Raw genomic sequence first — 15,796 nt, 5'->3', positions numbered from 1 at the left:
GAAAAATCTCTGTTTCCCAAATACTGCTTTACTGGAAGAATACACGATAAAACAGCAATTCCTCTCAAAATAGCCGTCAAGGTCATTCGGTGCAGACGCTCGCATAGAAATCGGTACAAGGGGGGGCCTCCATTATGGCTCAATGAGCTTTATAGGGGCTTGTGTATATGGAGCGGCTCACAGAGGTGAGACAGCTCTCCCCTTGTTAGATATGCTGCCTCGACTCCTCCTGACGCAGCCATCTGATCAATACCGGGTGCTGAAGGTGAGCAGGGGAGCAGACAGCAAATGTTTTACTCAGGACCTGCAACGTTGGGACGGTGTAGCCGCCAACTGTGGTCGCTTTCTGTCGACCGTGGAAGTGCTTTAAAAATTGTGAGATTCTTTTGTGAGATTCCTAAATGGCTTATAAGAGGTTGTAGACCAACAAAAAGATTAAGGCGTTAGCAGTATGTGATATACAGATTCCGGGGTGGCCTTCGGTCCCAATAATCCAACAACCTGGACAAATACATGGAGATTACTCATGAAACCCTGATCCAACCCATAAACTATGAGGAGTATGCGGCATGCAACCAATGCATCGAAACAGAAATAAATTAAAGAGTGTAGCTGAACAAAAACAACCTGCTAACACCCAAACACAACAGAGCCCCGTCACTTCTGGTTAAAGACGAGCGCATGTTTCCAGTGTGCTAACATACACAGCTGAATTATGCACACAAGCAGAAAATTGTGGAGATTAATCATTTTATCTCTGCAGGTCCATGTAGCGTGGCCCTGCGGTTCAACATTGGCTTTGCCAGCGTCTGCATCCTTTCCCTCGGTGCGGAGCAAAGGTTGCATGCATGGAGATTAAAACAAAAGGACAGAGGGCTGGCAGAGGATGAGCTCTTCAGAGACGCACACGTGCATGCACGCCCTGACCAGTTTCAGCTGCCCTCTCAACTCACCCAGAAACAATAGGTTCATGAGAAATAAACCAGCCTGGATAATTTGGGAATTTGGAGATTTGTTTGTTATCTCAAAGGTCTGTGATTTTTTTAATCCAAAAATATGGTGCAGTTTGTTTTTTAGGAGTGTCACATGTCCTTTATCAACAAAGACGATAGCTTACCCAGATACAGAGAAGCGTTTTCTTTCTTCACGTTGTCATCTAGATAGGTGGGTCCCAAGGTGTAGATTGGCGTGGATCCCATCCCTACGAGTATCTGAGCGCAGATGAAGAGCGCCACATAAACGTTGTGCTCGTTGCCCTCCTGGTCTCGGGGGCAGGACTCGACGTTGACTAGATCTCGGCCGCTGTTGTTGCTGTTCTGGCAGAGGCCTTCGTGGCCGGCTGAGGAATTCATCTCCTGAATTTGATAGGGTGGCGAGATGAAGTGCGGCAGAGAAAACAAGGCTGCTCCCACGGCGATCACGACGCCACCCACCGCCAGCCAGCGCGGCCTCTGACCTCTGCCGCCAAAGAAGGAGATGAAGACGACCACCAGGAGGCTGCCGATGTCGAAGCAGCTGACCAGAAGGCCCGACTCGGAGCTGCGGAGGCTGTAGCGCTTCTCAATGGTGGTGATGACGCTGCTTAAGTAGCCTGAAACCATCAGCGACTGGATGAACGTCAGGTAGCACATGCAGAACAAGAAGCAGCGCGAGTCGCTCAGGATGACCTGCACGCATTTTCTCGCAGGGATGCGGATAAAATGCGATAAGGAAAAGCCGAGTTTTCTGCCTCTGGAGGCTCCGGGTCGGTGGCCCTCCCCCGGCAGAGAGCTGCTGAGCCCCACCATGCTGGAGACAGAGGGGGAGAAGTCCGTCCTGGACGAGGGAGACTCAGCCTGGCTGGACTCTGGGGTCTTCAGCCCCTTGCTCTCCTCTGCAGCCATGCAGGTGTGGCTGCTATTGACCAACGGGGCTTTCCCGCCCTCCTGGCACGGTCCGCTCAGGATGGGCAAACTTTTGGATTTAAAGGGGTTCCCCGTGTCCAAAAACCGGTCCTGCAGCTCACAGATGTCCAGATACTCACACAGATCCCTGCCTGTTTCTTCATTGTTGGATGAGGTCATGGCTCCGCTTCCAGCTGCTGTTCGCCGTGCCAACAAATCCGTCAGAGGATGCCGTGGAGCTGCTGGACCAAAGACTGCCCTGCCAGTAGGAGCGAGGCAGACCGGACCTGTCTAATCATGTGCATGTCTTCTTCCTCATTTCTCCCTCCTACAGAGCTGGCCAATCCTTTGAAGCCTCTCACAAAGCAGAGCACAGGGTCTCTGATCTGCTCAGATACACCAGCGATGGAACTAGACCAGCTGAAGACAGCAAGACATCCCCTTTCTAAGTCTGTTCAAATCCTCTGTGACTTGTCTTTGCCATCATTTGAGCTCAGAAGTGTCTACTAGTCTTTTATTTCTGCTTCTATGGGAGACAAAACCTTGCTTCAAAGTGCTTCCTTTGTTCCAAAGCTGCAGCATCCTGGAGAGGAAAACACAGGAAAGAAAGAAAAAATGTTCACACTAAAACACGTGAAATTATTATATTTACTATAGAAATTAACTGGTTTTTAGTGTTGTAATCCTTGTGATAAAACATTATGCCAACTTGTGATTGGGGTGGCTTAATGGTTTAACTGGCAATTAAAATATTCGAGAGAAAAAAACACAATAATAACAAAGGAGCTGCGAGTTGAGGCAGCCGGACTAAAACCCCGGCTGTCCTTCAGAAAAAAAGACAAAAATATATTAAAGAACAAAAGAAAACGCATCGATAGCGAGCCTCAACATGACTTTAAAAACAATCAACGCAAATTTATGACAATTTCTTTACTGGGGATAGGTAGCAATAAATCCCTCTACATAAAAATGAGTGCAAAATGAAAAGACTAAATAAATATATGAGGAGAAATGATGGAAACAGACGACTAAGATACTCACGCAGGACTGGGGGAGGTAGTTGTTGTTCTCTGCGCAGCAGCCACACTGAATGAAAGCGGTTTGCTGGGGAGGACTGCTGCCTGTGTTGCCAGGTCGAGTCACGGTTTTCCAGCCCAAAAGTCATCTAAAAACCACCAGACACTACAAAATAGAATAACACCCCAAAGGTTCATCAGTAACTAATTAGTCCTGTTTTGCAGTAGGTTATCATTCATTATTTGTTGTATACGCCATTTTTGTAGCCAGTGAAAAATATAAGCAAATGTTCTTGTGAAACTTATTAAAGCGTGGTTGGATTTTTTTTTAAACTGCCATTATGAATATAAGTTATATATATTTTTTATAAGTATTACCAAAACATTAAAACTAAATCAAATAACTCGCAATTACTCCAAAACTCCAATGCTATATATATATATATATATATATATATATATATATATATATATATATATATATATATATATATATATATATATATATATATATATATATATATATATATATATATATATATATATATATGATTGGTTGTCCACCATGGCGCCGATGCTTGCAGGCACTGGCCCCACAGACCGCACGTTTGTAGTTGAGACGTATTTCAAAAAGGAACCCAAAACTGCCGAACTAACCCCAACCCGACCAACAGTATGTCCATCCGCCCAAATCGATTTTTGTGCACAAATTCAGAATCAAAACAGCTGAATTAAGCGGGAAACTGCTCAATCTGGCAACACTGGCTGCTACCGAGATGATGCTTTTAAGGACCGTCGGATATGTAGGAACTAAGGGATCAAAATGGAAAACGGGGAAATCCTTTTCTGAAATCAGACAACAGTAATGGAAATAGGGCATTTTCGCTGGAAAAAGAAACAAAAAAAATAATCAGATTTATTTTTAAAAGAGGACAACTTTGAATCAGACTTTTTCAGGAATGACACACAAATTTGCTGTGTAAATATATTTTGAAAAATCCTAATATGTTATATTCCTCGTTGCCTTTCTGTTTGGTTGGAATAACTGCAGTTGTATTCATTGGTTAAACTGCTGAAACTTAGTTAAAAAGTTAGGAAAGCATAAAGAACCTGAAGGACCAAAGGTTTAGTGTCACTGCTGAAAAGGACTCAGCAGCTTGTCTTTTTGGAGAAATGCACTTTGCTCAGGTAAAACTTAGTTTTGAATCAATTTATGTATAAATCATAAATCTATTTTTAATTTTCTTTTTTTCAGAGTGGGATTTCTGTAGCAATATGAGTAATCCCTTCATGGATTCAACTGGTTTGGCTAGAAAAGTTTGAACTCTTCTTTTTTAATAATTGTTTTCAAAATTACTTGTACCTTTGAAGTAAATTTTGAAATTGTTTAACACAATTACCGTAAATACTAACTTGTTCTTATTCTGTTAACCTGGACATCAAGAGTACATTTTGTGTATCAGAGACTGGGGAGGCAACTTTTTAGGGACTCCCGCTGCCTGTCAAAAGGATAAATGAATCGCTTTCCCAAAGGTCATTAATTCATTTCCTGGCCTAAAGGCTGGATGATCCATCATTTTGTCTCATTCTAAAGCATTTTTGTTTCTTTGTGAGAAAATGCAGCCTCCTTTTCTTTCTGTAACCTAATTTTCTTTTTTTTTCTTTTTTTTTTTTACATCTTCAAAAGATACATATTCTGATCGTTAAGTCTTTGCTTTATTTTGTCCTAAAATGGACATTTCAATAAATTGGGTTGTTGATAAGCAATATTTATCAGTAAAATGCTTTGATTTCATACTGCAAAAGTGCAACAACATTGCATAGTCTATCTAACAGTGACTTTTGCATTTTAATGTGAAAACTCATACTTCTGCAAGGACACAAAATTATTCCAGCCTCCATCAATCACAACAAATCAGGCCTCCGTCTCCTCTATTCAGCAGGTTGTCATCTTGTGGCTCTTTGGTCAATACTTCAAGCAGTCATAAATACATCAGAGCATCCAGGGATGTGCGTGATTCTAGTTTTTGATCAAGTGTTCTTGTGGTTTTACCAACACCACCATAACAGCTGCGGGCGGAGAAGAGACTTTGGAAAAAACCCTCTAATTCAATTTCTGCAAATTGTTCAGGACATCAGCTACCATTCAAAATCAAGGCGCCATGAAACAGAGACACTGCTAGATCGGAGTGTTTCAGCTGTTAGGATTTACAGCTGCTCTACACCCTTACTGCTCTTCTTAAATTGATTGTAGGTGTGAATTTGAGAGTGCATTATTGCCTTTTTATGCTATGCTCCAGTGATGGATTGTCTTCACAGCTGTATGGATCCTTCGTCTGCTGCGATAAGGTCCCTGCAATCTCCCACATTATAGAAGTTACGCATATGAATGAAAAAATAAAATATTAAAAATTTGAAAACACCAATTAGGTCCATTTAGACGATCAAATTTAGACAAAGAAAAGAGTTTCCAAATAACAAATTCACCCTTTTTTCAGCTTTTTAGCTCAAAACGAAATGCACATTTGCAGATATAGTATTGGATTTCTTGCAAAAATCTCTATTATGTCAAAACATTTACTATAGGTAAAAACAGACAATATGGCTGCAATGAGTTTTCACATTAAAATGCAAAACTCATGGTTTGAGAAACTATGCAATGTTGTTGCACTTTTGCAGTATGAAATCAAAGCATTTTACTAGTAAATATTGCTGATCAACAACCCAGTTTCTTGAAATGTCCATTTTAGGACAAAATAAAGCAAAGACTTAACGATCACAACATTTTTTTCAGGTGATTTTAAACGTATTGGGAACAATGGTAAACACAAGAGGATCACTCACAGAGAAACATAAAGTGTGAACTGAATTGTTTAAACTCAACACTACCCTCTGCTGCTCAGCGACACGCAGCGAAGCCAAAGCCTGCATCAAATGTATGAGTATAAAGACAGACCAGCAGGTGGCGCTGCATCCTCGTCAATGGGAATCTCCAGATGTGCGAAAGCGTGAGAAAACCCATCATATTGAAACATTTCCTTTCAAATATACCCTGATTTATCAAAAATGCAGATGTGTCGGTATTTTTGTACTGATTTTAATCTGTCATTTTTATTTGCTGCAAATAGCAGAGGAAAAAACACACAAAATGTATAGCATAGTGTTTGACTTTCTGACAAAGACTGCAAAAGAAACAGTTAATTATAGCACCACCTCTGCGCTTAACATTGGAGGAGGGGTAGTTTATTCTAAAACTTTACAGTTAATATTTCATTGCAAAAAAGTTTTTATTTTATTTATACTTTGTCTTTATTTCATTTTGTTTGATTTGACTTGATTTGATTTTTAAAAACTTTACTTTGGTTTTCTACGTGTGAACATTGGTTCATATGTCTTATAGTTTATTCTGAAATTAGCCTGGAGAACTTCAGTCATGCATGGGGTTTTGTGATTATAGATTTTATTTCCTTTTTGACCTAGGCGTGCATGTTTGTATATTTCTCTTTCTAAAGTGACAGATATGCTCCGACCCTGTTAGCAGCTCCAAGAGCTCCAAGAAAGAATAGGACTTGGGGTCTATAGTGGCATCTCTGTGTAAGAATGCTGATGTCATCAGGTCAACTATGAAAAGTGATGTTAATTGGAAGCATTAATGGGATAGAACGACAACTTGGCCTTGCTATATATCTACCATAGCATATGGGTATGCTTGTAGTTTCCATCAAAACGTTAAGTTTGAAGGTGATTTATCTGCTATTGCATCCATTTACATGCATTTACAGCTAAAATGAATGGGGTTTTGGGCTCATATGATCAGACCATTTTGATGTGTTTAAAAAAATCACACATGAAATTTAAAATCACTCTTACTAAGTCAAGTATGCCAGTCTGTCAGCCAATAAATGGTCTCCTAATTTGTCATACACCTGTCTGGTGCAACAATTCCCACGGCCTTGGGTTTTTCCCGCCGTTCCCGCCTCATGCTGCTCTCTTCCTGTCAACCGTCTCAACTTTATCGACATTACAGGAATCAGTAATGAAGCTCCGTCTGTTTGTGAGCAAAAACTCGCACAGATCTGTGTTTGGACAAACATCCCCTTCCCCCACGGTTCACATAGCAAGGTTTCCCTGCATGTAGCCTTGACTGTTAAATCTGTCATGTTGGAAAAGGCAATAATAGCAGGTGAGGAGGCATTTAGGTTTGTAACTGGAAATCTGGGCTGCTGCTGAGGATTCCTGGACATCTGTAGAAATCTGGTTCCTTAGTTTACATTTTTTTTAATGGATTTTAAGCTTCAAGCGACTTTAAAAATGTGGTTCAGTTTTGTCCGACAGTTGAATGACTTCATCAGCTAATGGGTTCACAACAGCACTCAAAGATATAAGAGACATCTATGTCTGAGCTGCAAGCCTCTGTGGTACCGTTTTATCACTTTCCGCTTGTAGGAAAAGCATCCCTTTAAATGGTCATCCACTCTGCACTTCTTAAAGTCAACATTCTTGTGTCGTGGACAGAGTCCCCAGTCTGTAGCAGGGACACCAACCCAAATTACATTAAGCATTCAGGTGGGGGGGCTTGTAACTTTGCAACCCGGAGCAGCACTAATGCATGTGAATAAGCGTGGAGACCAGGACAGAAGGGATGATGTAGTAATTGTAGCGAAAAGTGCAAAGAACCCAAAATAAAGACCCCTAGTTTAATCCTCAGAGGCCCCCTTACTGTGCAGAGCAATCCTGGCAGATTGGCTCCTATGCTTATGCTAAAGATCTCAGCCATCAGCTGCCTATGAGGTAACCCATCCTCCAAAAAGCCTGGTCGCTATTTCAGATCTCTTCATGACAAAAGCTTAGGAGTGATCCTTTCCTAACAAATCAAAGATACATAGATTGGCAAAGACACCATCAATATATCGCACAAACAAATCAAATTGCTGAATGATAATCCTTTTTTTTAAAAAGACACGCGGCTCACCTATCTTGAGGCATCCAAAACTAAGATCAAGTCTCAGGTTTTATATACATCAAAAGTAATTCAAATAATATATAGAAAACAGGGTTTGAACATGGGCTCCGGCAGCATCTTACCCCGAAAGGGATTTAACGGATTAGAAGATGAATGAATGGATGAATGGGTTTAAAACAGGTAAAAGTGATTTTTTTACACTAATTTAACCCTTGTGCTATCCTAGGCACTTTGTCACTGGGAGTTGGGTCATCTAGACCCACTAGACAGTGCGCTAAACCTTTTTTCTTCAATGATTTGTAATCTTCACTGGTGTCCATAGATTACATGAAATCTTTCCACCTTTGTCATGGTAGGAATAACACGTCAAAGTAAGGGTGGGGTCATCTAAGATAGCACAAGGTTTAACACCTGATGGATGAAGCTAAACAGCTAGAAATAAAAATAGTCTTTTTTTTATTTCTCCAGAGACTCAAAAAATTGTGTTTAAACAGGCACTACCTCAGGTTTCCCCTATAAATCCCAATAAAATACATGGAGATGCCTGTAACCTTCACAGTTTTCCGGACTTTGGACATGCGTGACTTAAATAAAAGTACTAATATATATATATCGTTTTGAATGCTGTATATTTTTATGATTTAGGTTAAGGCACACATGATGAGTGTCCCATTTCCTCATCTGAACGTGGTGGGTCCTGTCTCTTCCTGTTGTCAAAACACCCCCCCCCCCCCCCCCCCCCCAGGTCTTCAGAGGCCTAAAAGGTGTTTGAGCCTTCTAAACCCCTGAAGAGGGTCCTTCTGCCCAGCTCATCTCACTAATTACCCCTTAGCCGTACTGTAAAAAGGCCACTTCTTTTAATCAGCCTGAGCAGAGAGGATAGAAGGGTAGGGGCAGAAAGATCTGGGTGATGGTATTTCAATTAAAGCATTCAGTTTGTGTTGGTGTTGGGTTCAACAACATTTAAAAACAGTTTTGGGGATTGTTCCACTGTATACGAGTCTGTTTTTAGTCAGCACTTATAGTCTATGTGATTCAGCACATTAACATTTAGTAGGAGCAGTAGAAAAGGAAGAAGACATTCCTGGTTTCTGCTTGTTCCAAACAATTCAAATACTTTTTCTGTTTTTAGTTGTGTTGTCTCTACAGGAAGGATGCTGCATCTGTTATTCCTGTGTTGTTTCTCTTTTGGCTTTTTCCCATCAGGGGTTGCCACAGTGAACAAGTCGCATGGAAAACTTGGCAATGTTTTACGCCGGATGCCCTTCCTGACGCAACCTTCTCAAAGCAACCGGGCTTGGGACCGGTACAGAGGTAGAGAAGGGAACAGGTAGCAGCCTGGATTCGAACCTGGGTTTCACGGATGGAAGGTGCCGCAAACCAGCACGAGCTAAACCGGCTCCCTGCATCTGTTATTCCTGTAAAGACATTAATTATGCACATACTGAGATTCTTTTGAAAGATTCTTTGATATTCTTTTACAAAAAACCTGAAAACTAAATGAACAATTGTCAACAGTAAATAATGGTGGACTTTTTTTAGACTTCACATAAAATATAATTAACAAGACAGAAATCACTGATTAAATTTTCGGAGTTCATTCCAGAGAAAGTGATGAATACAGTTATAGTTGTTTTAGTTTTTGTATTTGTGTTTTTACATTTTTGGGGTGTTTTTTGTTCTATATAGTGAAATTTCTTGCCTCGTTTTGTGTTATTGTTGGTCCTGTTAGTTTTATTCATTTGTTTTTTTTTAGTCAACGTTGGCTTCATTCTGTCATTTTTACCTTTTTTTAAACTATCTTATCCTAATTTCTTTCATCCTCGTGTAACAAATGTAAAAGGTTTGGAATTTGTCCTTTCTTTGTTCAAGAACATCCTTACCACGCTCATGGTGTTCACACAGGACAAGCAGGGAGGGGCTTCTTCTTTTTCGTTTTCTACTGTTCACTAGCACAGCTGGAAGAGGTTTGGTGCGAAATGTTGAAGCAGTGCAAATCTTGCTCCAGGATTTTTTCTTTCACAGCTTTATTAAGATATATGAAAGACTTGGTATCACATAATTCCTGACAAGGAACAAACCTTGGTTATTAATTTCACCTTCATGATCAATTTTCGACCAGTTGGCACTTCTACAGGCCTCTAACAAATCTGAGTCCCTGTTGGTCAAGGTTCAACCTGGTTTAACTTTGATGGCTGAGCATTTTTGTACGCAGAGCCTGAAAACAGTCGTAAAAACTTGGAAGAAAACGCACATTTCTGTGCGTTTGCATTGACTTTTCATTGGAAGTGGTCGCGCTGCCAAGAGTGGTGTCATCAAAGTTCGAAGCCTTAATTTTTAACTTAGAGTTTTGGTAGTTTTATGCATTTTATTGGAACATAGCAATAAAAAAAATATTTCAAATGTAATGTCCCAATTTTACATCAGCCACTTAAATTCAAGCAGACAAAACAAAATTCACACACCTTCAATTTCAATTGTCCCTTTTTTATTGCTCTGAAGACCACACAGACTTTCTGTCCTTACAGTGATCAGGTCCTCAAAGACACAGCTGCTAACAGAGCATCACCCTCTGCTCCTTCACCACACACCCACACACACACACACACACACACACACCCACACACACAAACGCGGCAGTGTTTGGTCTGTAATTGCTGGGACACTCTTTGTCTTTACCATAATCTGAGGGGTCTCATTGTTGGTCACACATGCCTCCTCCTTCATTATTGCCATTGCTCATCCTCTTCACCGTCTTTTCAACCAGCCCCTAAATCTCTCCAAGAGGCTGTGCCTTTCTCCCACACAAACAAGAGAAGTGTGCTGCACCACAAAAGGCAACAGAAGAACGCACCATTGTGGGCCAGGCAGCAGGCCCCGGACAAAAAGTTTTACAGGATGCTCCAAATACAAACATCGGCGTGTGCTGCCTCGTGACCAGATCCACGCTAATCACAAGCTTTTGTGAGAGAGAAACAAGTGCTCATTCACGTCATTTATTAGTTACCTATTAATCTGGGAAACTGTGTCACTATTGAGGCACTGATGTTGTTATACAAGGTGGTTGAAAAAAAGAAATCATCAGTGAGAATCCCTTGCTAGTCCTTCAGAGACTGCCCTGTCAATGATTATATAGGGATCAATACACAGAAGGCACATGGTACTGAAAAGAAGATTCAGAGATTTTTAAATCTAAGTGTGATGAGTTCCTCCAGCTCCATATTTCATCCAGTTGTCCACAACAGGTTTGCACCAGAAATGCATCTGTGCACGATGGACCAACACTAATGATCAGCAGGCTTAGACAAAACCCGTTTGGGATCGATCAGGTGATCTGGCCTCAGATAAGCTAACAGATCCACGCAGGAGTCTTGCTGTAATTGAGTTTGTCAGAGGGAGTTTGAACACGCGCTTACAGTGTCCTCCCATGCTGCATTTTTTTTGGTGTGTGTGTCTTTCATTGTGTCAACCCAAATGGGAAATGTGCTCCCTGTGCTAATTATGAGTTGCAAAGCAGGTCGTGATTGTGGTTGTTGGTTTGGGTCCCAGAGGGGGATCAGCATTCAGTCTGTCCACTGCTCTGTGTGATTAAAGAAGACCAGGGAGGCCAGGGAAGTTTACACAGAGGTGTTGAACTAATTAATACAAAGACAACATCTAGAATCCTTCTGTATCCGTATAGTTTCTGTATAGTTTCTTTGAGAAAGGAAAAGAGCAAGGCCTCTCAAATCTATTAATTAAAGTCAGAAAAGCTCAATCCCAAATTTTTAATAATCTGAATCATGAAGACTGAGTGACAAAAATGATTCTTGAACATATGCTGACAAAAAAAATGGAAACTACTAAACTGTTTTTGACTCCTTTCTACTATTTTACCCTCAAATCCTGACAATTTTCAACTGAATCTCTTTGAAAAGCAACAACTTGACTCTGATTACATGTAGAATAAAGTTTTATATATTGGAAAAAAAATCTCGTTGTCAAATTATGGAGAATAAATGGTCTAAGACATGGGTCTGCAATCTTTAATGCTAAAACAGCTGCTTGGGCTAGTTTCTTAAATAAAACCCAGAGGGAGCCAGAAAGTTCCACTTCACCATTTAAGAAAAGAAAATACTTTATGTTTTGTGGTCATTAAGCCTTTCATTTATAAACTGTAACTTTCAAATAGATATAATAATTGATAGATTCAAACTTTTATCATACTTTTCCTCAGTTTTCTGACATTCTACAAACCTGTATTGTCCTTTACCTCACCACCCTCTCAAACCATGCAGATTATCTCACACACTTTTCATCCAGCCATGGACAGGTTACACCATGATAACAGTCTCAATTAACTGACATTCAGTCTGGCAGCTGCCTTCATTAGATGTGTGCAGCGTGAGCTAGAGAGGCAGTCTAATGGTCAGGTTTAAAGCTAACAGGGCACAGGGGGATAGGAGCGCCGGACTACGGTCCACTGTGCGTGAGAGACACTTCTCACATGTGTATAGAGACAAACAAAACAAAAACTGAGAGCTTTCACAGCTAAAAACAAATGAAAAGAAATTTTGTGATCTGACTTTTGTTTATTAAAGCATAAACGACGCAGTGAAAACTATCTACATTTAATTATTTTCATCTAAATCTGAATAAGTATTTGTCTGGAGAAGAAGGATGCATGCAGAATAAATGGAATAGAATAGAATAAAACTTTATTGATCCCACAAAGGGGCAATTACCTTGTTACCATAGCTTGATGAACGGATGGATAATAAATAATATCAATAAAATACGCATAAAAATGTAGTAACAACAATTATTTCCTGTACCATTCGGATCAAACAATTAAGCTTTGAAATAAATCCTCAGTATTTACTTGCAAATGAACAAGAAAAAAAGTTAAACAGTCTAGAAGAAGATGAGTAAATGTTTTCTGTCTACGTTGGCATACATACATCAACATCAACATAAGAAGAAACACAAAATCTTTTTGTATGTAAATGCTTTGAATTGCTATTTGAACTAACTTAAATGTGTATTTTTTCTGAAAGTTTCTAGTTAAAAAAACTAAGAAATTTTTGTATATTTTGATTTAATCTGTTGTAAAGTAAAATGCAGTTATTGTATTTCAAATCACAGGTTTTGGAATGTGATATGGTCAAAATGATTGTTTTGCTTTAATTTACTGTACGGTAAATAGTTGTTTGTTGCATATAGAGTTGTGTGATTCTTGAATCACAACACAAAGACTGTAATGAGTGGGTTTTAATAACCAGAATTTGATGCTTATCTGTTTTATCAGGATAGAAGTCCACATTTCAAAAAGTGCAACTGGGTGTGCATTTCTCCCAGAAAACAGCTTCAGATTTCCCGTTTGACTGATTTGAGATGCTAAAACATCACAGTTTCAGGCTTTTGTAGAAAGATTCTCAGTTACTCAACTGGAATGAATGTTTTCTCTCTTGCAATGGCATCAGTCAGCTGTACAACAGGTATATTCTCAGTGACTGGCAACAACTAATGAGAAGCTGCTCTTTAAATTTGCCTCCAAAAGTGTATTGCAAAGACAATAAGAGCTCCAGTCTGTTTACCTCACAAAGTCCTGTGGAAATACTGATGATCCATTAGAGTTTTTTCCATTCCTCATCCTGCACTTCTGCTGTAGACAAAGCTGATGGCTTTTGTTGGTAGAAAACCTTCATCACTCACAGATGCGGCTGTAAATCTGATCGACCTCGACTGTCCACCAAGAAACCAAATGAAACCATTATTTTTTGGCCTCAAGAGGTAAATTCTGTTACAAAAATGTAAAAAATGTTGGTAATAATGGTGGTTATCCTCTTATGTGTGCATGTGATTGCAGGGGGGGCATTGTTCACCGTGTTTATGTGGAGGGAATGCTCAGAGCCTGCTCAAAGGCAGGATGAATCACCTTTCCTTACTGTTTGGATTGTGTTGCTGATTGTATTTCAGCTGTTGATTAACCGAGGCCAGATTAATGTGAAGACAGAGTGATTACTGTAACGGCGACATCCCTCAGAGACTGTCCCCATAAATCTGGCCTTTATAAATGGAGCACTGAGGTTCTCTATCTCTTTCCGGAGCAGACCCTCGCTCGCCTCCTCTCCTCCTCTCCACGTTCCCTCTTCCTTTAATTACTGTGTTCATGCTTGGCGGGCACAGATGACTTGATTAAGCCTGCCGTGTGCAGTTCCAGTCTCTACCCTGCTGATAAATGAGTCTAAAGCTTATTAACTTACTCGCTCTGATCAATAAGGCGTTGGGCCCGAACGCAGTTCTGACAGAGGGGAAGGATCTGCTGCGCAACCGGCCTGCACGCTGCCAACAGGGATGAAATCACCAAAGATGATTTAACCAATGATTCTCCGCATTGATTTACAGAACCAATCACAACTACTGAGGATGGGATTTTTTTTTCTCCGCTACATCAACTTTTTAAGTTTACAAACAACTGGATCTTTTTTAGAAGTTTAAATAAGACTTAATTAAAGAACATTTTAAAATTAAAGTGTGGTTGCAAAAGTAAAATAGTAAAAGGCGTATATTTTTATAGCACTTTACACCCTTCTGACAAGGCCCAAAGTACTTTACAGTCAGAGTCCTAACAGTGGCACCAACCTATAACCATCAGATACAATGTGGGGATCAGTGTCTTGCCCAAGGACACTTCGACACATGGGCGGTCAGGACCAGAACCACACACTGCTCTACCTCTGCACCACGGCTGCAGTATGTAATCATTATTTCACATAAATAATTAAGGTAAATTAGCAAAGAATATATGGGCACAAATAGCTTAAGTTGCTAAAATTGCAAATGCAAGATTTCTTAATGAACGGGGGTGAAACACTCAGAGGCCAAAAAAGACATAATCCACAGGAAACAGCTGTCAATAAAACAGATTATATCAGTAGCAGACGTTGCATGTTGAGACTGTGATGGTTAAATGTTGTAACTCTGGATATGCTGCTGTTTTTCTGACTTTTCTGAGCTAAAAGTTGCTCGCCTGGAAGGTGGTAAGCCTGGCCGAGACAAGGGGGAGGAATCGGCGGAGTCTAAATCAACCAACTCCTTCCCAAATTTCCCCCCATGCCTGGAAATTAATAAAAAAAATGTGGTACAGGTCATTAAAACTTTCTGAGCTGATGCTGCTGAGCCACACAGAACATTCTTGTGTACCAAAGAAAGGTTGTGTCACAAGCAGACCGATTTCCAATGGAGGTTTTCTCAACTGTGCAGTGCCTTAAAAAAGTGTGACATATATCATAGCTTATTTGATCTTCATGGAGGTGTGAGTTTCTTTAAGGCAGGTTAGGTGGGAAGAAGAATCTGTTTGGCACCTTGGTTTTGATGTCATAATGACTCATTTTGGCTGCTTTGGGGTAACAAAATAAAAATATATAAATGCTGTTATTACATTTTAACGTTGATCATCTTTTGGGCTGAAGAGTTGGTCTTTAATGGTAAAAAGACCATTAGAGTATCGATGTGTTGCGGTTAATGGTACAGAAAGAAAGCCCACAAGCACAGACAACAGGACCAAAGGGTATCATTTTTGTTTTCCAGGTCTTAAAAAACACAAGCTTCCTGTTGATGCTTACCAAATGACACCCCATCCATGCACCGCCAAGCCTCAGAACCCTCTCTGGTTTTGTTAGGGTATTTATTTTGTAATGTTAGCTGCTAGCTGTTAGCAGCCCGGACATGGGGCAGGCTTCACCTCCACCTCCTCTCTGCTGGGTTTGGGCCGTTTGAGTGTGAGCGGGACAGTCTTCTGGGAAGAGCCGTTTAAGATGATGTGAGCACCATTAATGTGAGTGTGGCTCGGCTCCATTGATCTGGTGGAGGCTGCAGAGCAATGTAGGATGAGAGCTGAGTCAAAGCCAGAGAGAGGCTGCAGGGCCCGGATGAGGGTGCCTGATGTCATG

The 15,796-nt window shown here is 40.5% G+C and overlaps 1 protein-coding gene across 2 annotated transcripts in view; it reads right to left on the bottom strand.

Moving 5' to 3' along the window:
• slco5a1 (solute carrier organic anion transporter family member 5A1) overlaps positions 1-3,052 on the bottom strand; it is a 39,141-nt gene extending 36,089 nt beyond the window's left edge. The window contains exons 1-3 of one of the 2 annotated variants that reach the window (XM_078938538.1): positions 2,925-3,052; positions 1,434-2,466; positions 1,118-1,355 (exon numbers count right to left, since the gene is read on the bottom strand). In XM_078938538.1, the coding sequence (XP_078794664.1) occupies positions 1,118-1,355; positions 1,434-2,063 (868 nt within the window). In that variant the 5' untranslated portion in view covers positions 2,064-2,466; positions 2,925-3,052. Of the gene's footprint in view, positions 1-1,117; positions 2,467-2,924 lie in introns of both variants that reach the window. The other variant, XM_004081256.5, reaches the window with a different exon arrangement.
• Between the last annotated feature and the right edge of the window lie 12,744 nt (positions 3,053-15,796).

This window comes from Oryzias latipes, chromosome 20 (genome assembly GCF_053564925.1).
Source record: "Oryzias latipes strain Hd-rR chromosome 20, Olatipes_Hd-rR_3.1".
NCBI lineage: Eukaryota > Metazoa > Chordata > Actinopteri > Beloniformes > Adrianichthyidae > Oryzias > Oryzias latipes.
Note: the sequence above shows the minus strand (reverse complement) of the source record. Positions and strands in the feature narration are given on the sequence as shown.